We start from the raw sequence: 27855 nt of genomic DNA, 5'->3' as shown, positions 1-27855 counted from the left end.
TGTCTTTGCCTCCTTCTAGTGGCCAGGTGTTGTATTTCCCAATAATAAGGAATGAAGTTGTGGACTCTCCCTGCCTTATGAAAAGAAAAGGTATTTTACAGAGGGGCAAGAAGCAGAACCATTTATAGGTAAAATATTTATATTAAAATATTTTCAATCTGAAGAAGAGACCTGTGAGGTCTTGAAAGCTTATGGAATAAAAAAAAACAAAAGAAACCTGAACATTCTCTGTAGGACCAATACGGCAACAAACCTTTTTTCTATTAAAATATTTACAAATAATTGTATATATTATTTAAAATTGACTTGTATGTGTTTACAGTAAACTGGATTCATATAATATTATTAAACAAGCTACCTTTACCATCACTTTAATGCACACAGCTATTGGTCTGGATGGATAAGTTGAGGTATTTTTCATAAATATGGGGCTAAATAGCCCAAGATGTTTTAATATTTTTTGCTACAAAAATAATGAAGGTGGACAATTAAACACTACATATTTCACATTTACTTTTACTGTACACATTGTCATTTCCCGAATTTCCCAACGCAAATGTTCAGATCAAATTTATACCCCTTAAAATATTTTATACCCTTAAAATATTATTAGATATATGAATTCTAACTTTCTACTGATAGATTTAAATAAATATTTAGTAACATAGATGTACCTTATTCCAGGAAAATAACAGCCTTTGTTGCAGATCCGGACAGCTGCTTATAACCTCAGGGTCTAGTAAATCCAACCAGTCAATGAGCAGACCAGAAGGGCTTGCTCGGGCAGCTTCAGGGCTAGAGGCATCAGAAGAATATTGTGTCAAATTGCCACACTAAACAGGAGCATAACTAAAACAAACTGCAATTGATATTCATCTCAAATAAATCAGAGATTAGAGAATTTTAATATTTGGCCTTTGTTTACTAAACGGATGTCAAATATGGCTGCAGAAAGCAGCATACGGCTACTTTCTGTGCCATATTTATTCCTGTAATAGTGCAACACCCAAATAGCTGGATTTGCACAGATATTTATGTTTTGCGCCAAAAAAAGCCAAACTTTACTGCTGGTGGCCACATTCAGCGTTTAGATAGTAAAATAATGTTGAATAACAAAATATTGCCCATGCTTATTAGCTATGAGGGGGTCAACACATCTGTTTAAAATTTAGGAGCCAGTAAGGATATTTAGGAGCCAGGCACACTTTTAGGAGCCAGAGAGTGGTATTTGTATATAGATAGATGGAGAATAACCCAAAACGTTAGGAGCCAGGGGTAAAATTCTAAGAGCAAGTGGCTCCTGGGTTTGTCCAGCCCTGAGCTATGCACAAAAAAAATTTACATCCAGGTCAACTTGCATAGATAGCATTAATATCTGTCTTCTTTCAATTAAGTCATTTTATAGCATTGAATATCTCTTTTTCTCCCACTACCTTCTCTTTTTGTCAGTTTTACATATACAGTATGGCTCAGTATAATTGTATATTTGTTATATGTCACAAATGATAATTACAAACTCTTCTATATCACACGTCCACAGCTTGCTTTGGATATGATTATGCACCTAGTGCTTATACTCTCCCTTCAAAATCTTTATTCAATGCTTCACCCATAAAGAAAAAAAAATGTAAATTTAAAAAGACAACACATTATTTAGAAACTTCCTAAATGTCTTCAGTCTCATTTTTTTTCCTATATGCATTTTGGTTTAATGCATAGCTATAATCGAAGAGATTTGACACAAAGAAAGAAAAAGAGACCCCTTAAAGGCTCAGGAGGTAAGATAATTAAAGGGACAGCATAACTGTAAAAAGCTGACTAAAAAATATATCACCTGAGCATCTCTATGTGAAAAAGGAAGATATTTTCCCTCATATTTCTTCAGTTCTCAATGCACACTTTTCCTTACTGTAATCTCATGAGATTTCATAGTAAACTTCCTTAAACTGAGAAAAGAAATAACATGACTGTGCTTGCACTTGTAGATGTACGCTCCCTTGCTAGTCATGGGACTAGCATCCTGATTGGTTGATTAAAGTCCCTTTACAATGGGATGTGTTATTTTGAGATAAAATATCTTCCTTTTTTACATCGAGATGTTCAGGTGATATTTTCTAGTCAGCTTTTATTTTTACAGTTATGCTGCATCACTTTAAAGGACCACTACATACAGTAGAATTGAATAATTGACAAATATACAACGGGAAAAAAGACAATGCAATAGCACTTTAAATTTGAAATGAGTAGTAAAATATTTTCTGGAAAAATTCAAAGTTAATCCAATTTTCCCTCCCCTATATCATGTGACAGGCATAAGCCAATCACAAAACACAAATATTTTGCACATACTCAGTAGGAGCTGGTGCACAGAAATTGTGGAAATAAAAAGAATATGCACGTTTTGATAATAGAAGTATATTGGAAAGGTGTTTTAAATTGCTTGTTTTATCTGTATCATGACACTTTTATTTTGACTTTAGTGGCCCTTTTAAGTATTGATGTTGTAAACATGAGGATATTATGATAAATACAAATCATGTACCCCGTCTAATGAAAGCACATTCATTACTGTTGTGACCGTACAAACAAAATCACATGGAGGAGTGGCTGGCCGTTTCACTTTTCCTCCAAAAGTTGCTTCTGCTAAACCAACCAAACTGACCTAGTAAAATGTTGTCAATGTTTCATGGTGGTTTCATCAACTAATCAAATGTATCACCACAATGAGCTCTGACATTAAACAGATCAGGAATGTTAGCGACATTTTAGATGGAGTTTAATTAATCAGTTGTAATGAAGATGCGCTATAACTTAAAGGGACGTGAAACCCAAATTTTTTCTTTCATGATTCAGATAGAGAATACAATTTTAAACAACTTTCCAGTTTACTTCTATTATTTAATTTGCTTCCTTCTCTTGTTATCCTTTGCTGAAAGGTTTACCTAGGCAAGCTCAGGGGCAGCAGAGAACCTCAGTTCTAGCAGTTGATTGGTGGCTGCATATATATATATTAATTGTGATTGCCTCACCCATGTGTTCAGTTAGAAACCATTACTGCATTGGTGCTCCTTCAACAAATGATACCAAGAGAATGAAACAAATTAAATAATATAAGTAAATTAGAAAGTTGTTTAAAATTGTATTCTCTATCTGAATCATGAAAGAAATTTTTTTGGTTTCATGACCCTTTAACCCTTTAATGACCACAGCACTTTTCCATTTTCTGTCCATTTGGGACCAAGGCTATTTTTACATTTTTGCGGTGTTTGTGTTTAGCTGTAATTTTCCTCTTACTCATTTACTGTACCCACATATATTATATACCGTTTTTCTCGCCATTAAATGGACTTTCCAAAGATACCATTATTTCTCCAACATAGGTGTGTCCGGTCCACGGCGTCATCCTTACTTGTGGGATATTCTCTTCCCCAACAGGAAATGGCAAAGAGCCCAGCAAAGCTGGTCACATGATCCCTCCTAGGCTCCGCCTACCCCAGTCATTCTCTTTGCCGTTGTACAGGCAACATCTCCACGGAGATGGCTTAGAGTTTTTTAGTGTTTAACTGTAGTTTTTATTATTCAATCAAGAGTTTGTTATTTTGAAATAGTGCTGGTATGTACTATTTACTCAGAAACAGAAAAGAGATGAAGATTTCTGTTTGTATGAGGAAAATGATTTTAGCAACCGTCACTAAAATCCATGGCTGTTCCACACAGGACTGTTGAGAGCAATTAACTTCAGTTGGGGGAACAGTGAGCAGTCTCTTGCTGCTTGAGGTATGACACATTCTAACAAGACGATGTAATGCTGGAAGCTGTCATTTTCCCTCTGGGATCCGGTAAGCCATGTTTATTACGATTGTAAATAAGGGCTTCAAAAAGGGCTTATTAAGACTGTAGACTTTTTTTGGGCTAAATCGATTGATTATTAACACATATTTAGCCTTGAGGAATCATTTTATCTGGGTATTTTGATATAATAATATCGGCAGGCACTGTTTTAGACACCTTATTCTTTAGGGGCTTTCCCAAAGCATAGGAAGAGCCTCATTTTCGCGCCGGTGTTGCGCACTTGTTTTTGAGAGGCATGGCATGCAGTCGCATGTGAGAGGAGCTCTGATACTTAGAAAAGACTTTCTGAAGGCGTCATTTGGTATCGTATTCCCCTTGGGGCTTGGTTGGGTCTCAGCAAAGCAGATACCAGGGACTGTAAAGGGGTTAAAGTTCAAAACGGCTCCGGTTCCGTTATTTTAAGGGTTAAAGCTTCCAAATTTGGTGTGCAATACTTTTAAGGCTTTAAGACACTGTGGTGAAAATTTGGTAAATTTTGAACAATTCCTTCATGTTTTTTCGCATTTGCAGTAATAAAGTGTGTTCAGTTTAAAATTTAAAGTGACAGTAACGGTTTTATTTTAAAACGTTTTTTGTACTTGTTATCAAGTTTATGCCTGTTTAACATGTCTGAACTACCAGATAGACTGTGTTCTGAATGTGGGGAAGCCAGAATTCCTATTCATTTAAATAAATGTGATTTATGTGACAATGACAATGATGCCCAAGATGATTCCTCAAGTGAGGGGAGTAAGCATGGTACTGCATCATTCCCTCCTTCGTCTACACGAGTCTTGCCCACTCAGGAGGCCCCTAGTACATCTAGCGCGCCAATACTCCTTACTATGCAACAATTAACGGCTGTAATGGATAATTCTGTCAAAAACATTTTAGCCAAAATGAACACTTATCAGCGTAAGCGCGACTGCTCTGTTTTAGATACTGAAGAGCATGACGACGCTGATATTAATATTTCTGAAGGGCCCCTAACTCAGTCTGATGGGGCCAGGGAGGTTTTGTCTGAGGGAGAAATTACTGATTCAGGGAACATTTCTCAACAAGCTGAACCTGATGTGATTGCATTTAAATTTAAGTTGGAACATCTCCGCATTCTGCTTAAGGAGGTATTATCCACTCTGGATGATTGTGACAAGTTGGTCATCCCAGAGAAACTATGTAAAATGGACAAGTTCCTAGAGGTGCCGGGGCTCCCAGAAGCTTTTCCTATACCCAAGCGGGTGGCGGACATTGTTAATAAAGAATGGGAAAGGCCCGGTATTCCTTTCGTCCCTCCCCCCATATTTAAAAAATTGTTTCCTATGGTCGACCCTAGAAAGGACTTATGGCAGACAGTCCCCAAGGTCGAGGGAGCGGTTTCCACTTTAAACAAACGCACCACTATACCCATAGAGGATAGTTGTGCTTTCAAAGATCCTATGGATAAAAAATTAGAAGGTTTGCTTAAAAAGATGTTTGTTCAGCAGGGTTACCTTCTACAACCAATTTCATGCATTGTCCCTGTCGCTACAGCCGCATGTTTCTGGTTCGATGAGCTGATAAAGGCGGTCGACAGTGATTCTCCTCCTTATGAGGAGATTAAGGACAGAATCAATGCTCTCAAATTGGCTAATTCTTTCACCCTAGACGCCACTTTGCAATTGGCTAGGTTAGCGGCTAAGAATTCTGGGTTTGCTATTGTGGCGCGCAGAGCGCTTTGGTTGAAATCTTGGTCGGCTGATGCGTCTTCCAAGAACAAGCTACTTAACATTCCTTTCAAGGGGAAAACGCTGTTTGGCCCTGACTTGAAAGAGATTATCTCGGATATCACTGGGGGTAAGGGCCACGCCCTTCCTCAGGAGCGGCCTTTCAAGGCAAAAAATAAACCTAATTTTCGTCCCTTTCGTAGAAACGGACCAGCCCAAAGTGCTACGTCCTCTAAGCAAGAGGGTAATACTTCTCAAGCCAAGCCAGCTTGGAGACCAATGCAAGGCTGGAACAAGGGAAAGCAGGCCAAGAAACCTGCCACTGCTACCAAGACAGCATGAAATGTTGGCCCCCGATCCGGGACCGGATCTGGTGGGGGGCAGACTCTCTCTCTTCGCTCAGGCTTGGGCAAGAGATGTTCTGGATCCTTGGGCGCTAGAAATAGTCTCCCAAGGTTATCTTCTGGAATTCAAGGGACTTCCCCCAAGGGGGAGGTTCCACAGGTCTCAGTTGTCTTCAGACCACATAAAAAGACAGGCATTCTTACATTGTGTAGAAGACCTGTTAAAACTGGGAGTGATTCATCCCGTTCCATTAAGAGAACAAGGGATGGGGTTCTACTCCAATCTGTTTATAGTTCCCAAAAAAGAGGGAACGTTCAGACCAATCTTAGATCTCAAGATCTTAAACAAGTTTCTCAAGGTTCCATCGTTCAAGATGGAAACCATTCGAACTATTCTTCCTTCCATCCAGGAAGGTCAATTCATGACCACGGGGGATTTAAAGGATGCGTATCTACATATTCCTATCCACAAGGAACATCATCGGTTCCTGAGGTTCGCATTCCTGGACAAACATTACCAGTTCGTGGCGCTTCCTTTCGGATTAGCCACTGCTCCAAGGATTTTCACAAAGGTACTAGGGTCCCTTCTAGCTGTGCTAAGACCAAGGGGCATTGCTGTAGTACCTTACTTGGACGACATTCTGATTCAAGCGTCGTCCCTTCCTCAAGCAAAGGCTCACACGGACATTGTCCTGGCCTTTCTCAGATCTCACGGATGGAAAGTGAACGTGGAAAAGAGTTCTCTATCTCCGTCAACAAGGGTTCCCTTCTTGGGAACAATAATAGACTCCTTAGAAATGAGGATTTTTCTGACAGAGGCCAGAAAAACAAAACTTCTAGACTCTTGTCGGATACTCCATTCCGTTCCTCTTCCTTCCATAGCTCAGTGCATGGAAGTGATCGGGTTGATGGTAGCGGCAATGGACATAGTTCCTTTTGCACGCATTCATCTAAGACCATTACAACTGTGCATGCTCAGTCAGTGGAATGGGGACTATACAGACTTGTCTCCGAAGATACAAGTAAATCAGAGGACCAGAGACTCACTCCGTTGGTGGCTGTCCCTGGACAACCTGTCACGAGGGATGACATTCCGCAGACCAGAGTGGGTCATTGTCACGACCGACGCCAGTCTGATGGGCTGGGGCGCGGTCTGGGGATCCCTGAAAGCTCAGGGTCTTTGGTCTCGGGAAGAATCTCTTCTACCGATAAATACTCTGGAACTGAGAGCGATATTCAATGCTCTCAAGGCTTGGCCTCAGCTAGCGAGGGCCAAGTTCATACGGTTTCAATCAGACAACATGACAACTGTTGCGTACATCAACCATCAGGGGGGAACAAGGAGTTCCCTGGCGATGGAAGAAGTGACCAAAATCATTCTATGGGCGGAGTCTCACTCCTGCCACCTGTCTGCTATCCACATCCCAGGAGTGGAAAATTGGGAAGCGGATTTTCTGAGTCGTCAGACATTGCATCCGGGGGAGTGGGAACTCCATCCGGAAATCTTTGCCCAAGTCACTCAGCGGTGGGGCATTCCAGTCATGGATCTGATGGCCTCTCGTCAGAACTTCAAAGTTCCTTGCTACGGGTCCAGATCCAGGGATCCCAAGGCGGCTCTAGTGGATGCACTAGTAGCACCTTGGACCTTCAAACTAGCTTATGTGTTCCCGCCGTTTCCTCTCATCCCCAGGCTGGTAGCCAGGATCAATCAGGAGAGGGCGTCGGTGATCTTGATAGCTCCTGCGTGGCCACGCAGGACTTGGTACGCAGATCTGGTGAATATGTCATCGGCTCCTCCTTGGAAGCTACCTTTGAGACAAGACCTTCTTGTTCAGGGTCCGTTCGAACATCCGAATCTGGTTTCACTCCAGCTGACTGCTTGGAGATTGAACGCTTGATCTTATCGAAGCGAGGATTCTCAGATTCTGTTATCGATACTCTTGTTCAGGCCAGAAAGCCTGTAACTAGAAAGATTTACCACAAAATTTGGAAAAAATATATCTGTTGGTGTGAATCTAAAGGATTCCCTTGGGACAAGGTTAAGATTCCTAGGATTCTATCCTTCCTTCAAGAAGGATTGGAAAAAGGATTATCTGCAAGTTCCCTGAAGGGACAGATTTCTGCCTTGTCTGTGTTACTTCACAAAAAGCTGGCCGCTGTGCCAGATGTTCAAGCCTTTGTTCAGGCTCTGGTTAGAATTAAGCCTGTTTACAAACCTTTGACTCCTCCTTGGAGTCTCAATTTAGTTCTTTCAGTTCTTCAGGGGGTTCCGTTTGAACCCTTGCATTCCGTTGATATTAAGTTATTATCTTGGAAAGTTTTGTTTTTAGTTGCAATTTCTTCTGCTAGAAGAGTTTCAGAATTATCTGCTCTGCAGTGTTCTCCTCCTTATCTGGTGTTCCATGCAGATAAGGTGGTTTTACGTACTAAACCTGGTTTTCTTCCAAAAGTTGTTTCTAACAAAAACATTAACCAGGAGATTATCGTACCTTCTCTGTGTCCGAAACCAGTTTCAAAGAAGGAACGTTTGTTGCACAATTTGGATGTTGTTCGCGCTCTAAAATTCTATTTAGATGCTACAAAGGATTTTAGACAAACATCTTCCTTGTTTGTTGTTTATTCTGGTAAAAGGAGAGGTCAAAAAGCAACTTCTACCTCTCTCTCTTTTTGGATTAAAAGCATCATCAGATTGGCTTACGAGACTGCCGGACGGCAGCCTCCCGAAAGAATCACGGCTCATTCCACTAGGGCTGTGGCTTCCACATGGGCCTTCAAGAACGAGGCTTCTGTTGATCAGATATGTAGGGCAGCGACTTGGTCTTCACTGCACACTTTTACCAAATTTTACAAGTTTGATACTTTTGCTTCTTCTGAGGCTATTTTTGGGAGAAAGGTTTTGCAAGCCGTGGTGCCTTCCATTTAGGTGACCTGATTTGCTCCCTCCCTTCATCCGTGTCCTAAAGCTTTGGTATTGGTTCCCACAAGTAAGGATGACGCCGTGGACCGGACACACCTATGTTGGAGAAAACTTATTTTATTTTTACCTTATAAATTACTTTCTCCAAGGGTGTGTCCGGTCCACGGCCCGCCCTGGTTTTTTTAATCAGGTCTGATAATTTATTTTCTTTAACTACAGTCACCACGTTACCATATGGTTTCTCCTATGCAAATATTCCTCCTTAACGTCGGTCGAATGACTGGGGTAGGCGGAGCCTAGGAGGGATCATGTGACCAGCTTTGCTGGGCTCTTTGCCATTTCCTGTTGGGGAAGAGAATATCCCACAAGTAAGGATGACGCCGTGGACCGGACACACCGTTGGAGAAAGTAATTTATCAGGTAAACATAAATTCTGTTTTTCATCATATCTTATAATTTACTTTAAAAAAAATTATAAAATATGAGAAAAAAATGGAAAAAAACACACTTTTTCTAACTTTGACCCCCAAAATCTGTTATACATCTGCAACCACCAAAAAACACCCATGCTAAATAGTTTCTAAATTTTGTCCTGAGTTTAGAAATACCCAATGTTTACATGTTCTTTGCTTTTTTTGTAAGTTATAGGGCCATAAATACAAGTAGCACTTTGCTATTTCCAAACCATTTTTTTTTCAAGATTAGCGCTAGTTACATTAGAACACTAATATCTTTCAGGAATCTCTGAATATCCATTGACATGTATATATTTTTTTTTAGTAAACATCCCAAAGTATTGATCTAGGCCAATTTTGGTATATTTCATGCCACCATTTCACCGCCAAATGCGATCAAATACAAAAAATCGTTCACTTTTTCACAAATTTTTTCACAAACTTTTGGTTTCTCACTGAAATTATTTACAAACAGCTTGTGCAATTATGGCATAAATGATTGTAAATTTTTCTTTGGGATCCCCTTTGTTCAGAAATAGCAGACATATATGGCTTTGGTGTTGCTTTTTGGTAATTAGAAGGATGCTAAATGCCACTGTGCACCACACGTGTATTATGCCCAGCAGTAAAGGGGTTAATTAGGGAGCATGTAGGGAGCTTTTTGGGGTAATTTTAGCTTTAGTGTAGTGTAGTAGACAACCCCAAGTAATGATCTAGGCCCATTTTGGTATATTTCATGCCACCATTTCACCGCCAATTGCGATCAAATTAAAAAAAAAGTTAAATTTTTCACAATTTTAGGTTTCTCACTGAAATCATTTACAAACAGCTTGTGCAATTATGGCACAAATTGTTGTAAATGCTTCTCTGGGATCCCCTTTGTTCAGAAATAGCAGACATATATGGCTTTGGCGTTGCTTTTTGGTACTTAGAAGGCCGCTAAATGCCGCTGCGCATCACACGTGTATTATAGCTAGCAGTGAAGGGGTTAATTAGGAAGTTTGTAGGGAGCTTGCAGGGTTAATTTTAGCTTTAGTGTAGAGATCAGCCTCCCACCTGACACATCAGACCCCCTGATCCCTCCCAAACAGCTCCCTTCCCTCCCCCACCCCACAATTGTCCCCACCATCTTAAGTACTGGCAGCAACTCTGCCAGTACTAAAATAAAATATATATTTAGGCTTTTTGGGTTTTTTTTTTAAGCATATTTACATATGCTGCTGTGTAGGAGCCCCCCTTAGCCCCCAACCTGGCTGATCCCCCACCAAACAGCTGTCTAACCCTCCCCCTCTGCCTTAATGGCCGCCATCTTGGGTACTGGCAGCTGTCTGCCAGTACCCAGTTTATAAAAAAAACAGTTGCTTTTTTATTTTTTCCCCATTTTCTGTAGTGTAGCTCCCCTACCCACCAAAGAACAAACCCCCACCCCCTCCTAGATACCTTTGACTGTTTTTTTTTTAAAAATAAAAAGCTTTACACAAACTTTTAGCACAGTCTTTTCTGTAGTGTAGCGGTTCCCACCCGCTCCCGCCCCGTGCACGCTCCCGCCCGCCGCCCGACGTGCACGCGCGCGCGCCTGTGCACGCCCCCATCGCCCCCGCCCCCCTCTACATTACCCGGCCCATCGATGGCCGCCCACCCGCCTCCCAAGTCAGCTCCCACCCACCAACGTTACCGGCCACCGATGTCCGGTGCAGAGAGGGCCACAGAGTGGCTCTCTCTGCACCGGATGGCCATTTAAGGTTATTGCAGGATGCCTCCATATCGAGGATATCCATATCATCACTGCAATAACCGGAAAGCAGCTGGAAGCGAGCAGGATCGCTTCCAGCTGCTTTCCACACCGAGGACGTGCAGGGTACGTTCTCAGGCATTAACTGCCTTTTCTCTGAGGACGTACCCTGCACGTCCTCGGTCGTTAAGGGGTTAATTAAAAAAATGCAGCGCTAAAATTTAAATACCACGCGCTCCAGCCACCAATTTCAAAACTTTTTTTTTTTTGTGAGCTAACGGTTTGAAGTGTTCTCCAATCAGCACTCTGGCTACCAAAACATACATTGTGTAAGTGCCATACAGCTAGAGCACTGAATGAAGAACAGTCGGCCGCAGCACGGGGTATTTGAATTTCAGCGCTACATTAAAATGTAAGTTATAGCGCATCTTCATTAAAACTGATAAATCAAATTCCATCTCAATTATCGCTAACATTCTGTTTATACAAAGGGGAAAGTTTACCATCAATTTAAGAAAAATGTAGAGCCCCTTTGAAGGTTGCATATCACAGTTTCCTCCATACAATTTTCAAACGAACATTTCCCCATGAATACCTTTTTTATAGACAAAACATGTGCTATTAGGGGTGTACCTGGTGCACTCGCTTCCTTTCTTGACAGAAGACTCCTCTCTCTCTTGCAGTAACAAAGAGCTAACCACGGCCACCGGACCAGAGGCAGTAAACCTGGACGTTGTTTCAATGGTTACGGAGAACAAGACGCTAAGAAACTCTTCCAAATATGGAGATTTTGTTTCTATTAGACCTTTAAGAACTGAAATAAACATAGAAAAACAGTAAGAAAATATTAAAAGCTTAAAACGACATTGCACTAAAAAAAAAAAAAAAATTTGATACTACATTATTTTAGCAAATATTTCTTTTCTTTTAGCATCAAGTCTCTATCACACTTCCATTGGTTTTACACCGCTGGTTTACCCTATATAATATTATCATACTTTATTTATAAAGCACCAACAAATTACGCAGCGCTGTTCCTGGGTACAAAAGATAAACATACAACAATGATCCAATATATTAAGAGGGAGGACAAAATGTATCAAACAAATACAGGAGGTATTGAGGGCCCTATTTCCGTGGGAATTTACAATCAAGAAGGGTAGGACATGCCTTACAGCATCTGATTGGAGAATTCCCAACAGGCATGGATGGTACTGTGAGGGTGTGAGATTAGGAAGTTATGGGTAGGGTTGTCAAGTGTCCAGTATTCAACTAGACAGTCCAGTAAAATCTTCACAAAAATACTAGACACTTAAAGGGACAGTCTACACCAGAATTTTATTGTTTTAAAAGATAGATAATCCCTTTATTACCCATTCCCCAATTTTGCATAACCAACAAAATTATATTAATATACTTTTAACCTCTGTGATTATCTTGTATCTAAGCCTCTACAAACTGCCCCTTTATTTCAGTTCTTTTGACAGACTTGCAGTTTAGCCAATCAGTGCCTGCTCCCAGATAACTTCACGTGCACGAGCACAGTGTTATCTATATGAAATACATGAACTAACACCCTCTAGTGGTGAAAAACTGTTAAAATGCATTCTGAAAAGAGGTGGCCTTCAAGGTCTAAGAAATGAGCATATGAACCTCCTAGGTTAAGCTTTCAACTAAGAATACCAAGAGAACAAAGCAAAATTGGTGATAAAAGTAAATTGGAAAATTGTTTAAAATTACATGCCCTATCTGAATCATGAAAGTTTATATCGGCCTAGACTGTCCCTTTAAATGTCCCTGAGTGTTAGCGAACTATAAAATGCTTCCTATGCCTAAATATAGTACAAATATGGATCAGAAAGAAGGGAGGGGCAGTCAAGGGGTATTTGTTGCTGGCAGCCAAGAAGTAAAATTACTGCTCAGTTGTAAAAAATATACATGATGATATCCGGATGGGGGGGTGGTTAAAGCAGAGCTTTTGGGGAGGGCATTGTGTGACACCATTTACCATTGTGAACAGTCACTGACAGATTGTACAGTATTTTTATGAAGGATACTCGACTACCCTAGTCATGGGATGCGGCTGCCTTAAAGAACAGGGGGCAGCGAGTACTAATTTGTATTCTTTACCTCTTCATCAGCCCAATGGAGATGCAAAATAGAAGATAAGTGGGGCTTTTGCACCCCTTGCTCTCCCTTAGATCCATCACTGCTTCCAGCTTCTTTTTTTAAAAGTTTAGTGTCCCTTTAATAAACTCATACAAGCAGAGAATATTTGACTTACATCATAACTCACAGCCATATTGCTGATAAGATCAATTATAGCACCATATACAACGTTGCCCCCGGCCATGTGAATAACACATTGAATGTTGCTTGACAAATATATATATAAGCTGGTAGGTAACACGCAAACAAAAATATAAATTTTATACTTAAAGGGACAGTAAATTAAAACTTCCACGATACAGATAGAGAATACAATTTTAAACAACTTTCCAATTTACTTTTGTAATCTAATTTGCTTTGTTCATTTAGTATCCTTTGTCAAAAAGCATACATAGGTAGGTTTCAGAGCAGCAATGCATTACTCGGAACTGGCTGCTGATTGGTGGCTGTTTATCTATGCCTCCTGTCAATGGCTCGCCTGTGTTCAGCTAGCTCCCAGTAGTGCAAAGGATACCAAGAGAATAAAGCAAACTTGATTAAAAAATAAAAAAGTAAATTGGAAAAGGTTTATGTCCGTTTAATATATTAATTAAAATGTCCTTATAAGCACTCACCTTTGCTAATAAACTCTGGTTCCACATTGCACTTATCTCCAGATTTCAAAGTAGTAATAATGGCGCGTACTGTGGAATTAGTCACATCCGGCTCCCGAAAAAATGCCAGTGCTTCGGCAAGGTGCAAAAATCCTCCTCGAACTGCAAAAGGAACATCAAAATGAGAACAAATAACTCACAATTGCTCATTCCTTTTGTGTTGCTCTTTTTTTTTTTTTTCTTTTTTTCTGTTCCAAATCAATTTTTGTAAATGTGCTACTGCAGGTTCCTTCATTTGGTGTTAGCTTAGCTTGATTATACATGAGCAGACTGGAGACCTTCAGCTTATTCATTACATTGTAAATTCAGAGACTATCAAATTTCACTCTTTTTATTTAGGCAGAATTGTGCAGTAAGTTGTCACACAGGATATTTTTATGTCAGTCTGACTAGCTAGAATTCTCTCTTTCACAATTTCAATTCCTTTGCAATGATGTTACTTTCACTAGTTTATATTTTACCCTTGTGTTTTATGAAGCGTTCATTTAAGAATTAACATTACATTCGTTTTAATTATAATAATTTAATCACTTACTGATTTATCCTTTGATAATTCATTTATTTTGAGATTTTCACTCATCACTATTTCCTATAAAACGCCGTCACAATAAAATATTAGATAAAAACTAGATCCTACTTGGGGCCCGATCCGATATGCAGCGTCGCCCGCAAAAGCCGCCGACGCCGAAATTTGCGCTGGTTTGGTATCACATATACGGCGTAACCTAGAAGTTACGCCCGTATATTTCTGCCGTTGCCCGTAGTTTTTTGGGCCAAAGGCAGGTATACCAAACCAGCGCAGTTTGGTATCCAATATACAGCGTAAGGACTTACGTGGCGAAAATGGAGAAATCTTACTCCATTTTCACCTCGCCACAAAATGCAGCCGTAGTAAGCCTTACGCTGTCTATTGGAGCCCCGTAACTCCCTAAACTACCTGCAAAATAAACCTAACACCTAACGCATGCGCAATGTCTATCTACCTGTCAACCGCGATCCCCCGCCGCAATCCCTAATAAAGTATTTAACCCCTAAACCGCCGCACACGGACCCCGCCGCCACCTACATTAAAAGTATAACCCCCTAATGTGATCCCCCTACACCGTCGCAAGCTACATTACATACCCCCTAATGTGAGTCCCTTACACCGCCGCCATCTATCTTACCTACCCCCTAAAGTGAGCCCCCTACCGCGCCACCATCTATCTTACCTACCCCCTAAAGTGAGCACCTACCCCGCCGCCAGCTACCTTACCTACCCCCTAAACTGAGCCCCCTACCCCGCCGCCATCTATCTTACCTACCCCCTAAAGTGAGCACCAACCCCGCCGCCAGCTACCTTACCTACCCACTAAAGTGAGCCCCTACCCCGCCGCCATCTACCTTACCTACCCCCTAAACTGAGCCCCTTACACCGCCATCTATTTTAAAAATATTAACCCCTAATTTAATCCCCCTACACCGCCGCCAGCTATATTAACTATATTAACCCTAATTATATTAGGGTTAATATAGTTAATATCGTTATTATAATATATATATTAAGTATAATAACCCTATCTAACGCTAACACCCCTAACGAAATTCTTATTAAAATAGATCTAATTAATATTAATATTATTAATTAAAATATTCCTATTTAAATCTAAATACTTACCTATAAAATAAACCCTAAGATAGCTACAATATAATTAATAATTACATTGTAGCTATTTTAGGGTTTATATTTATTTTACAGGTAACTTGGTATTTATTTTAACTAGGTACAATAGCTATTAAATAGTTAATAACTATTTAATAGCTACCTAGTTAAAATAATTACCAATTTACCTGTAAAATAAATCCTAACCTAAGTTACAAATACACCTACACTATCAATAAATTAAATAAACTACAAATATCTAAACTAAAATACAATAAAATAATCTAAACTAAATTACAAAAACAAACAAACACTAAATTACAAAAAATAAAAAAATATTACAAGATTTTTAAGCTAATTACACCTATTCTAAGCCCCCTAATAAAATAATAAAGCCCCCCAAAATAAAAAAATTTCCCTGCCCTATTCTAAATTAAAAAATTTCAAAGCTCTTTTACCTTACCAGCCCTTAAAAGGGCCTTTTGCGGGGCATGCCCCAAAGAATTCAGCTCTTTTGCCTGTAAAAGAAAAACACAATACCACCCCCCAACATTACAACCCACCACCCACATACCCCTATTCTAAACCCACCCAAATCCCCCTTAAAAAAAACCTAACACTACCCCCCTGAAGATCTCCCTACCTTGTCTTCACCCAGCCGGGCCGAACTCTTCATCCGATCCGGGCGATGTCCAATGAAGCGGCAGTGAAGTCTTCTTCCATCCGGGCGATGTCTTCAATCAAGCGGCAGTGAAGTCTTCTTCCATCCGGGCGATGTCTTCAAGCAAAGCAGCATCTTCAATCTTCTTTCTTCGCTCCTCCGCCGTGGAGCATCCATCCGGCACGACGACTTCCCGACGAATGAGGTACCTTTAAATGACGTCAGCCAATCGGAATTAAAGTAGAAAAAGCTGATTGGCTGATGGAATCAGCCAATCAGATTCAAGTTCAATCCGATTGGCTGATTGGTTCAGCCAATCGGATTGAACTTGAATCTGATTGGCTGATTCAATCAGCCAATCAGATTTTTCTACCTTAATTCCGATTGGCTGATAGAATCCTATCAGCCAATCGGAATTCGACGGACACCATCTTGGATGACGTCATTTAAAGGTACCTCATTCGTCGGGAAGTCGTCGTACCGGATGGATGTTCCGCGGCAGATGAGCGAAGAAAGAAGATTGAAGACATCGCCGGATGGAAGAAGACTTCACTGCCGCTTCATTGGACATCGCCCGGATCGGATGAAGAGTTCGGCCCGGCTGGGTGAAGACAAGGTAGGGAGATCTTCAGGGGGGTAGTGTTAGGTTTTTTTAAGGGGGGTTTGGGTGGGTTTAGAATAGGGGTATATGGGTGGTGGGTTGTAATGTTGGGGGGTGGTATTGTGTTTTTCTTTTACATGCAAAAGAGCTGTTTTCTTTGGGGCATGCCCCGCAAAAGGCCCTTTTAAGGGCTGGTAAGGTAAAAGAGCTTTGAACTTTTTTAATTTAGAATAGGGCAGGGAAATTTTTTTATTTTGGGGGGCTTTATTATTTTATTAGAGGGCTTAGAATAGGTGTAATTAGTTTAAAAATCTTGTAATATTTTTTTTATTTTTTGTAATTTAGTTTAGATTATTTTATTGTATTTTAGTTTAGATATTTGTAGTTTATTTAATTTATTGATAGTGTAGGTGTATTTGTAACTTAGGTTAGGATTTATTTTACAGGTAAATTGGTAATTATTTTAACTAGGTAGCTATTAAATAGTTATTAACTATTTAATAGCTATTGTACCTAGTTAAAATAAATACCAAGTTACCTGTAAAATAAATATAAACCCTAAAATAGCTGCAATGTAATTATTAATTACATTGTAGCTATCTTAGGGTTTATTTTATAGGTAAGTATTTAGATTTAAATAGGAATATTTTAATTAATAATATTAATATTAATTAGATTTATTTTAATAAGAATTTAGTTAGGGATGTTAGAGTTAGATAGGGTTATTATACTTAAAATATATATAATATAATAACGATATTAACTATATTAACCCTAATATAATTAGGGTTAATATAGTTAATATATATAATATAATAACTATATTAACTATATTAACCCTAATATAATTAGGGTTAATATAGCTGGCGGCGGTGTAGGGGGATTAAATTAGGGGTTAATATTTTTAAAATAGATGGCGGCGGGGTAGGGGCTCACTTTAGGGGGTAGTTAAGATAGATGGCGGGGTAGGGGGCTCACTTTAGGGGGTAGGTAAGATAGATGGCAGCGGGGTAGGGGGCTCACTTTAGGAGGTAGGTAAGATAAATGGCGGCGGGGTAGGGGGCTCACTTTAGGGGGTAGGTAAGATAGATGGCGGCAGGGTAGGGGGCTCACTTTAGGGGGTAGGTAAGATAGATGGCGGCGGGGTAGGGGCTCACATTAGGGGGTTATAGATTTAATATAGCTGGCGGCGGGGTCCGGGAGCGGCGGTTTAGGGGTTAATAACTTTATTAGGTGGCGGCGGGGTCCGGGAGCGGCGGTTTAGGGGTCAATACATTTTTTATTATTAGGATAGTGAGGGGGATAGCGGATAGAGGGTTAGACGTGTCGGGCTATGTTTTGGAGGCGTGTTAGACAGTACGGGTGATTTAATACTTTAGTCAGGTTTTGTAGGCGCCGGCAGTTTCTATAGTGCCATAAGTCACTGGCGACTCCAGAAATTTGTACTTACACAGATTTCTGGACATCGCTGGTTTGTAAGACTTACGGCACTTTAGTCTCTGACGGCGCCGTATATAGGATAGCTTGAGTTGCAAGCTGAAACTGCGGGCGGCGGGGGTTCCCTCGCTTGCGCCGCAAACTACAATCTTTATCGGATCGCGCCCCAGATTGATAAATCAATATTCATAATCTAAGTTGCAACACATAAAGCACAACATACTTGAAAAAAATCATTTGGCACATGTGCTAACTATCATTACCTGTTTTTAGATTCCTCAACAGCTCAGATGAAACATTTTACTAATGCTGGAGTCTGAGCAAAATGACATTTAAAGGGACACTCAGGTTAAATTAAAATTTCATGATTCAGATACAGCATGTCATTTTAAACAACTTTCCATTTTAAACAACTTTTCCATTCTACATTTTTCGTCTATCGTCCTTAAATATAATATAACAATTTTATTTTATTAATAAATTATACTTAACCCATCCAAAGCACAAATAAATTGCATAATTTAACATAAAGTGATTTAATGATAACTTGGGCAACAAACATGAAAAATATTTAATATTGACTAATTTTAGCTTAGTATTGCTTAAATGTTAGCTCAGGACAGGTGGTCAGTAAAATTAGTCGTTTTTTGTGTCATTGTGTCAAAAAAGAAATAAATTTATCAGGTAAGCATAAATTTTCTTTTCTTTTTAATGACACGATGAGTCCATGGATCATCTTAATTACTATTGGGAATCAATACCCAAGCTAGAGTACACAGATGATACGGGAGGGACAAGACAGGGAACCTAAACAGAAGGCACCACTGCTTGAAGAACCTTTCTCCCAAAAAACGGCCACAGCCGAGGCAAAAGTGACAAATTTGTAGAACTTTGAAAAAGTGTGAAGAGATGACCAAGTTGCAGCTTTGCAAATCTGTTCCACAGAAGCTTCATTCTTGAATGCCCATGAGGAAGCAACAGCCCTCGTGGAATGAGCCATAACTCTCTCTGGAGGCTGCTGTCCAGCAGTCTCATATGCAAAACGTATGATACTCTTCAGCCAAAAAGAAAGGGAAGTAGACGTAGATTTCTGTCGCTTACACTTTCCTGAAAAAAACACAAACAAAGCAGAAGACTGACGAAAATCCTTAGTCGCCTGCAGGTAAAACTTTACAGCACGACCACGTCCAAATTGTACAGAAGTCGTTCCTTCTGAGAGGTAGGCTTAGGACACCAGGAAGGAACAACGATCTCCTGGTTAATGTTCCGTTCAGAAACTACTTTAAGAAGAAATCCTAATCTAGTACGTAAAACTACCTTATCTGAATGAAAAATAAGGTAAGGGGACTCATACTGCAATGCCGAGAGCTCTGACACTCTGCGAGCAGAAGAAATAGCAACAAGAAATAAAACTTTCCAAGATAACAATTTAATATCTAAGGAATGCATAGGCTCAAACGGAGCACCTTCAAGAACCTTAAAAACTAAATTAAGACTCCATGGAGGAGTATCTGGCTTGAACACAGGCCTGATCCTGACCAAGGCCTGACAAAATGATTGTACTTCTGGAAAATCAGCCAGACGTTTGTGTAACAAAATAGATAAGGCAGAAATTTGACCCTTTAGGGAACTTGTCGATAATCCTTTCACCAAACCCTCTTGGAGAAATGACCAAATTCTAGGAATCCTAACTCTTGGATTTACACCAAAAGAGATATTTACGCCAAATCTTATGATAAATCTTTCTAGTTACAGGTTTACGAGCCTGAATCATGGTCTCTATGACCGAGTCAGAAAAGCCCTGCTTGGATAAAATTTAAGCGTTCACTCTCCAAGCAGTCAGCTTCAAAGAAACTAGATTTGGGTGAAGGAAGAGACCTTGAATTAGAAATCCTTCCTCACAGAAGTCTCCAAGGTAGCAAAGATGCCATGTTCACCAGATTTTCATACCAAATTCTGCAAGGCTAAGCCGGAGCAAAACCAACAGAGAAAATAGGTATGCTAGCCTGAAGGTCCAAAGAACCGCCAGGGAATTTATTCAGTACCTCCTGAGGGTCCCTGAACCTCGACCTGTACCTTGGAAGCTTGGCATTCTGTCGATATGCCATGAGATCCAATTCCGGCTGACCCCATCTGAGAATCAGGCTGGGAAACCACTTCCGGATGGAGCTCTCACTCCCCCGGATGAAGGGTCTGCCTGCTCAAGAAGTCTGCCTCCCAGTTGTCCACCCCTGGAATGTGGATCGCCAACAGACCGCAAGATTGGGTATCTGCCCACTGAATTATTTTGGTTACCACTGTCATTGCTAAAGAACTCCTCGTTCCTCCCTGATGAATGATGTAACCAACTGAAGTTATGTTATCCGATTGGAATCTGATAAACTGAACCGAAGCTAAATGGATCCAGGTCAGAAGAGCATTGAAAATCGCTCTCAGCTCCATAATGTTTATAGCAAAAACAAAGAACAGACTCTGACTGAGTCCAAACTCCCTGAGCCTTTAGGGAGGCCCAGACTGTTCCCCATCCTAGAAGGCTGGCGTCAGTTGTCACAATCACCCAAGATAGTCTGCGAAAGCAGGTTTCCTGGGAGAGATGATCCAGAGACAACCCCCATTGAAGAGAATCCCTTGTCTCCTGCTCTAGTAGTATTCGAGGAGACAAGCCCCCATAATCTCCGTTCCATTGCCTGAGCATGGATAACTGCAGAGGACTGAGGTGGAACCGAACAACGGGAAGATGTCCATTGCTGCTACCATCAGTCCGATTCGAAGATCTTTGATTTCCTGACCTCTGTCAATAAAAACCTTATTGATAAGGAATCTATTATGATTCCCAAGAAAGTCACCCTTGTTCTTAGGACTAAGGAATTATTTTCCAAATTCACCTTCCATCCGAGAGATCTCAGGAAGGATAACAGCAATTCTGTGTGGGATCTTGCTTGTTGTAAGGATGGCGCCTGGACAAGGATGTCATCTAGATAAGGTGCCACTGCAATGCCCCGTAACTGAAACACCTCCAACAGAGATCCCAGAATCTTTGAGAATTTACTGGGAGCTGCGGCAAGACCGAAGGGCAGAGCCATGATTGAAAATGTTTGTCCAGAAAGGCAAACCTTAGGAACCTGTGATGGTCCCAGAGAATGGGAACCTGCAGGTACATGTCCTTTAAATCCACAGTTGTCATAAGTTGACCCTCCTGGACCAAAGAGAGAAAGGAACTAATAGTTTCCATCTTGAAGGACGGTACTCTGAGGAATTTGTTTAGACTCTTGAGATCTAAAATAGGCCAGAAGGTTCCCTCTTTTATGGGAATCACGAAAAGATGGAATAAAATCCCAGACTCCATTCCTGATTCGGAACAGGAACTATCACTCCCATGTGGGAGAGGTCTCTTACACAATGTAGAAATGCCTCTCTTTTTGTCCGGTCTACAGATAATCTTGAAAGCAGAAAACTGCCTCTGGGAGGAAAACTGTTGAACTCTATCTTGTATCCCTGGGACACTATTGCTACTGCCTAGGGATCCGGAACATCTCAAACCCAAGTCATAGCTGGCTTCTAGGAATGATTCCCTTATTCTAAGACAGATTGGGTCTCCATGAAGGTTTAGACTGTTCCTGCTTGGAGACCGAAGAGGAAAAAATTTTCCTTTGAAATTTCAAAAGAAACGAAAATTACTCTATCCTCCCTTTTGTCCTGAGAAGGAAACTCCTACCTCCCGTAATATCAGAGATTATTTCTGTCAAGCCAGGTCCCAACAAGGTCTTCCCCTTGTAAGGAATCGCTAAAAGCTAAGAGCATACATCCGCAGAGCAAGGCTCTAACCATAAGGCTCTGTGAGCTGGAACAGAGAAACCTGATGCTCCCAGTTTGATAACTTGAAGGGAAGAATTCAAAATAAAGGAATTAGCCAATTTAAGAGCTTTTATCCTATCCTGGATTTCATCCAGGGGAGTTTCTGACCTAGTAGCATCAGACAACGCATCAAACCAATATGCCGTCGCACTAGTGACGGTAGCAAAGTACACAGCTGGTTGCCATTGTAAGCCCTGGTGTACATACCTTTTCTAATTTTTGTCCATAGGACCTTTGAAAACACAACTATCCTCTAAGGGTATAGTAGTTCTCTTAGCTAAGGTGGAAACTACTCCTTCCACCCTAGGGACTGTTTGCCAAGCCTCCTAAGCTGAGTCGGCTATGGGAAACATCTTTTTAAATATAGGGAATGGAGAAAAGGTCTCTCCCATTCCTTATAACTTACTGGACGCACTAGGATAGACTACGCCGGTAGTGTCGGAGTCGCCCAGGGTGGCTAAAACCTCCTCAAGTAACAAATGGAGGTATTCAAGCTAAAAAACTGAAAGAAAACTACCTCAGGATCAGATAGAAATATTACTCCATCTGAGTCTGAGAATTCCCCCTCAGATACTCCCGAAGTATCTTCCTTTTTCAGGTTACAAGGACGAAACATTCGGAAAAGCAACTACTGAATCAATCACCCTAAATGATTGAAAATATGTCCTCTAGTAATGTTTTCTACCTCGTGGGAAAAACAGATAATGTATGAAATGCAAGTAACTCTAGGTGGAGTGTGAGAGGAAGCGCAGGGCACTGCATGTGGGCCATACATTTTTTGGGATACTGTAGGAGAAATTTGTGGCATAGTTTGACCATTGTCAATGGACTCCTAAACAGCAAACGCCTTAGAAGGAGTAGGTTCAAAATAGAGTGACATTTTTTTATAAAAATTAACACATAAAAAAACGTTACTGTCTCTTTAAATTTTTAAATGTAACTTTTTATTTTTGTGTGCAGAAATAAACTAAAATAGTACACAATTACTGCAGAACCTATCTACACCTCAGCTAAACCTTGCTGAGGTGCCCATCTGCCTTCTAATACCCAAATTTTATTTCAAGCCAACTCATTGTTTTTGTGTGCAGAAGGATAATTTAACATAAAAAAACGGTACGATAATTTAAACTGATCAAAAAAGATCCGGAACGTAGCAATAGAGTTGTCCAGTCCCACTTATATGGAAACATTAAAAATTGTGTTCAGCAGAGACTCTTTCATACGCTCTCATAACTGTGTGCAATATGATTACAAAAAAGGTCCGGAACGCAGCTGTATCGCTGTCCGGACCCACTTCTCTGTAAGCACTAATTACTGTGCTAAGCAGTCCTTCTGTTTCCTAAATCGGAATTATAGAGAAGAGTGCGCAGCCCAAATTGGCGCCACCCGTAGCTCCGCCCATCGTGGGCGTTACAACATCAAGCTCCTGATCGCCATTATTATTGTTTAAACAACTACGCCACCGGGAGCTAACTGAACCTTAAGCAAACCTGGGGGCAAATTTGGCTACCGCATTGTAGATCGCAGCTTAGCCCAAATATATGTGACCAAAGAATCTTCCACTGAGTCCTTTACCCTCAGCCCAATAAAAGGCCCCCAGAGATAAAGCCACTTTTCTCCTCAGCCCCAGTGCCTGCTAATAACATGCTGTCACTGAATTCCCTCCTTTTATATATAGGAGTTATATCCCAATTAAATAAAGTGCTCCACTTCCTCTGAGATCCTTTTTCACCGACCCAGAATAAAAAGTCAGCACTTACCTTTAAAATCTGCCAGACAGCAGGGCAGATCAGCAGGTTTGAGAGGTCCTCTCTCTCACATAGCCCTGTTGAGAAAGATAAAGCCTGAGTAATCTTACTTAGGCTATCAGGATTAGGGCAGCATCAATGTATGGGAGGCGCAGTGAGAATTATGTCCCACAAGTTCCCATTGCTCTAAAGCCACCACTGCTCTACTGAAGAGACTGATATGGACTACGGCTACACCCTAGGACAAAGCAGCACAATCTTGTACTACTTTAAAAATAATAAACTGTTGATTGAAGAATCTTTTTCTAACACCTAATTTACCACCTCCTTGCACTTAACGTAGGCAAAGAGAATGACTGGAGTAGGAGGGAAGGGAGGAGCTATTTAACAGCTTTGCTGTGGTGCTCTTTGCCGCCTCCTGCAGGGCAGGAGTAGTATTCCCAATAGTAATTAAGATGATCCGTGGATTCATCGTGTCATTAAAAAGAAATAAACCCTTTGTAAAATCGTAGTATTATGTGCTGTCATACGAAATCTAAAGATAGATTTACCAGCAAGAGAAATTCTTGTTTCTAACCTTGTGATTGTGTCTTGAATGTATTAATGCAGAAACCTAACTCTGTAATCATCACAGTGAAAAAGCACAAAGCATCAATACAATAGTCTATGGAATATGTTTTAGCTACGTGTTTCTACTCTAGGATTTGTTTTTAAAAGTATGTATAGTTGGAGCAGTGTTTCTCAACCGTGGTCCTCAAGTACCCCCAACAGTCCAGGTTTTAATTATAGCTGAATTATAGCGTTTCGGCCGCAGCCTTTATCAAGATCTTGATAAAGGCTACGGTCGAAATGTGTAGATTTGCCCTCTGAGTGTATATCAAATACCACATGCTAGTGGACTTTTATCTTGGCACCAATACAAGTTTCGTCCTTTCTACTAAGCTGATCTGAATTCAGCTTCCTGAACTCCGCTAGCACAAGAAATCTGCAACTGGTCATATAGGCCAATGCAATCAACAAACCTCCAGCATTTTTATACAAACTGCTAAACGGCTTAATCTGTAAACCTGAAACTCCTGCAAACCTTACGAAGGTAAACAGTTTCAGCACCTTTAAGAAAGTCTCCACAGCTATACAGAACGCCAGACCACCTATCACCATATAAAGCTGAAACATTGCAACTATCCGAAACTGAGACTCCTGCAAACCTCACGGAGGTACAAAGTCTCATTTTCCCACAGAGATATTGCAACATTTGGATCGCCTACTCTACATACTAGCCGTGAGGCTTTTTCAGCAAGCACAAATATGTTGTGTTATTTGTAATACCGCAAAGAAACCTTTTACCTCTTCTACACTGCAAATAATCAACAAAGAATACCATCCTACAAAATATCGCTATTGTGAATAGCGTTTTTATTATACTTGATTTGCTAAAATTCACTCCATCATAAAGGCTGAACCACCACAACCAATCAGATACCTAACATTACGTTATCTGTCAGCTGACCTGAAACATCAACAAATTGAAAGCAATTTGCTAAATGTGAGTACAAACCAGCGTACAGCTGAATTTTAGTAATATAATACGCTATACCAAGTGTGACTGTAAGTGAAAAAGTTATCCCCCATATGTATGGAATAGCATTCAGATCTGAATAAACATCAGCAAACTTACTATCCAATTCACCTTACCTTTTGAAATAATAAAAGTTTACATGATTCCAAAGTGTGTTACGAGACTTTTCAAGACATAGTTTGCACATCTTTCAGACCTATTTCTGCTTAACTCTCTTTTTTACCGCAGAGATATCAATAGAAAAGCGCTTTATCTTGTTATTATATTTTATATTTTTACTTTAAGAGAGACGTATTTGTCATCATTTATTCTGTTATCATTTATTGTTTAGATGGTATAAGAGCTCTATACCAATTTTAATACTATTCTTATTTTTCGTTGCATACATTTCTTTGTTCTCACTAATAAATGCACTATATTTTTATATAAATATACACTTTATTATATTTTTTCATCCCTATAAAGTACACTTACCATATTGCTATATCGGTAAACAGCATATTTGGTCACATTTTATATTTCCATAAACAACAGTTCACATTATTGGATATCACCATTATTAACAAAAACGGTATCACTATCTATATCACATTTATAGTAATATTTTATTGACTACAAAATATAATTTTCAATACTTAAGATTGAATCTGTATCAGCCTATTACTGCACAGAGCAAACAATCAAAGTTTATCATAGCTCCCCTTACCTGTACTTCCCCATTTCATAGACAGTTGTTTGAAGGAACAACTGTATTTTTAGGGTCAGAGCATTACATATTACCATCATTTAGGTGCACTCACTCTAAACTGTTTTTTGTCACTTGTATCCTACATACTAACTAATGCCTGGGATAAGCATAAGGCTATCCTACATACTAATGACTGGGATAAGCATAAGGCTACCCTACATACTACCTAATGACTGGGATAAGCATAAGGATATCCTACATACTAACTAATTACTGGGATAAGCATAAGGATATCCTACATACTAACTAATGACTGGGATCAGCATAAGGCTATCCTAGGTAGTAACTAATGCCTGGGATAAGCATAAGGCTACCCTACATACTACCTAATGACTGGGATAAGCATAAGGATATCCTACATACTAACTAATTCCTGAGATAAGCATAAGGATATCCTACATACTAACTAATGACTTGGATAAGCATAAGGCTATCCTACATACTAACTAATGCCTGGGATAAGCATAAGGCTACCCTACGTACTAACTAATGCCTGGGATAAGAATAAGGCTATCCTACGTACTAACTAATGCCTGGGATAAGCATAAGGCTACCCTACATACTAACAAATGCCTGGGATAAGCATAAGGCTATCCTACATACTAACTAATGCCTGGGATAAGCATAAGGCTATCCTACATACTAACTAATGCCTGGGATAAGCATAAGGCTATCCTACATACTAACTAATGCCTGGGATAAGCATAAGGCTATCCTACATACTAACTAATGCCTGGGATAAGCATAAGGCTATCCTACATACTAACTAATGCCTGGGATAAGCACAAGGCTATCCTACATACTAACTAATGACTTGGATAAGGCTATCCTATGAACTAAAAAAAGATTACAATTTTAGTACATTTTGGGCAGACTTGTTGGGCTTATGGTTCTTATCTGCTGTCAAAATCTATATTTCTATGTTTGCATAATTTCAACCCTAAGAACTTTAAACTTTATGCCTCGATCTAAATAAAAAAACTAGAATTTAGCAAATCATATATTTAGAACATACATTAGGATTAAAAGAAGCATCAATGTGAATGGCATTTTTTCCCCAAAGCACCATAATATGTATATATGTTCCTGCACGTCAGATTAAGGAGGGGAACTGATTAATTTGATTAACATGATTTTATTTTAAACAAGAACAATTTTGTTAAATTCTAACAATTTTATTATTTAGAACAAAATAAGATTCAACTTGATCTTACCGTCACTGAGTCTATGCTTTGAGGAGTACTGAGCTGCAAAAGATTTGAGCTGGGAACGAAGAGGACCTTCTTCAACATTTGGACTCTCTAACCACTGTGACATCTGCATGAGGACTTTGAAGAAAAGCGAAGAGAAAGCTGTATCCTGTGGGACACAGTGCTGTAGAGATACAATTTTTAGTTAACATAAATCCTGTTTGCAAGGATGGGCCACGTGTTTATGAAAGTTCAAGACTTATGAAACCTAAGGTTTTTCTTTCATGATTCAGACAGAGAATGCAATTTTAAACAACGTTCTAATTTACTTCTAATATCAATTATTATTTGTTTTCTTGGTATTCTTTGTTGAAAACCAGGGATGTAAGCTTAGGAGCCGGACCATTTCTGCAGCACTATATGGCCGCAGTTGTGCAAGAACACTAGAGGGCAGCACTTTTTCCTGCCATATCATGCATCAAACACTTACCTAGGTATCTCTTCAACACAGAAAATCATGGAAACGAAGCAAATTTAAAAATAAAAGTAAACTGGGGGGTAAAAAATTAAATGGTATGCTCTGTCTGAAT

General features: G+C 39.9%; 1 protein-coding gene across 2 annotated transcripts in view; it reads right to left on the bottom strand.

Annotated features, from left to right (window-relative positions):
* Positions 1 to 27855, bottom strand: part of INTS1 (integrator complex subunit 1) — a 190185-nt gene that overhangs the window by 66412 nt on the left and 95918 nt on the right. For both annotated transcript variants that reach the window (XM_053694669.1, XM_053694668.1), the window contains 4 exons: positions 27290 to 27449; positions 13766 to 13906; positions 11616 to 11796; positions 675 to 795 (listed from right to left, as the gene is read on the bottom strand). In XM_053694669.1, coding sequence (XP_053550644.1) covers positions 675 to 795; positions 11616 to 11796; positions 13766 to 13906; positions 27290 to 27449 — 603 coding nt within the window. The remainder of the gene's footprint in view (positions 1 to 674; positions 796 to 11615; positions 11797 to 13765; positions 13907 to 27289; positions 27450 to 27855) is intronic.

The sequence above is a fragment of the Bombina bombina genome, chromosome 11 (genome assembly GCF_027579735.1).
Source record: "Bombina bombina isolate aBomBom1 chromosome 11, aBomBom1.pri, whole genome shotgun sequence".
NCBI classification, from domain to species: Eukaryota; Metazoa; Chordata; class Amphibia; order Anura; family Bombinatoridae; genus Bombina; species Bombina bombina.
The sequence above is the reverse complement of the archived record's forward strand: the minus strand, read 5'-3'. Positions and strand labels throughout refer to the sequence as shown.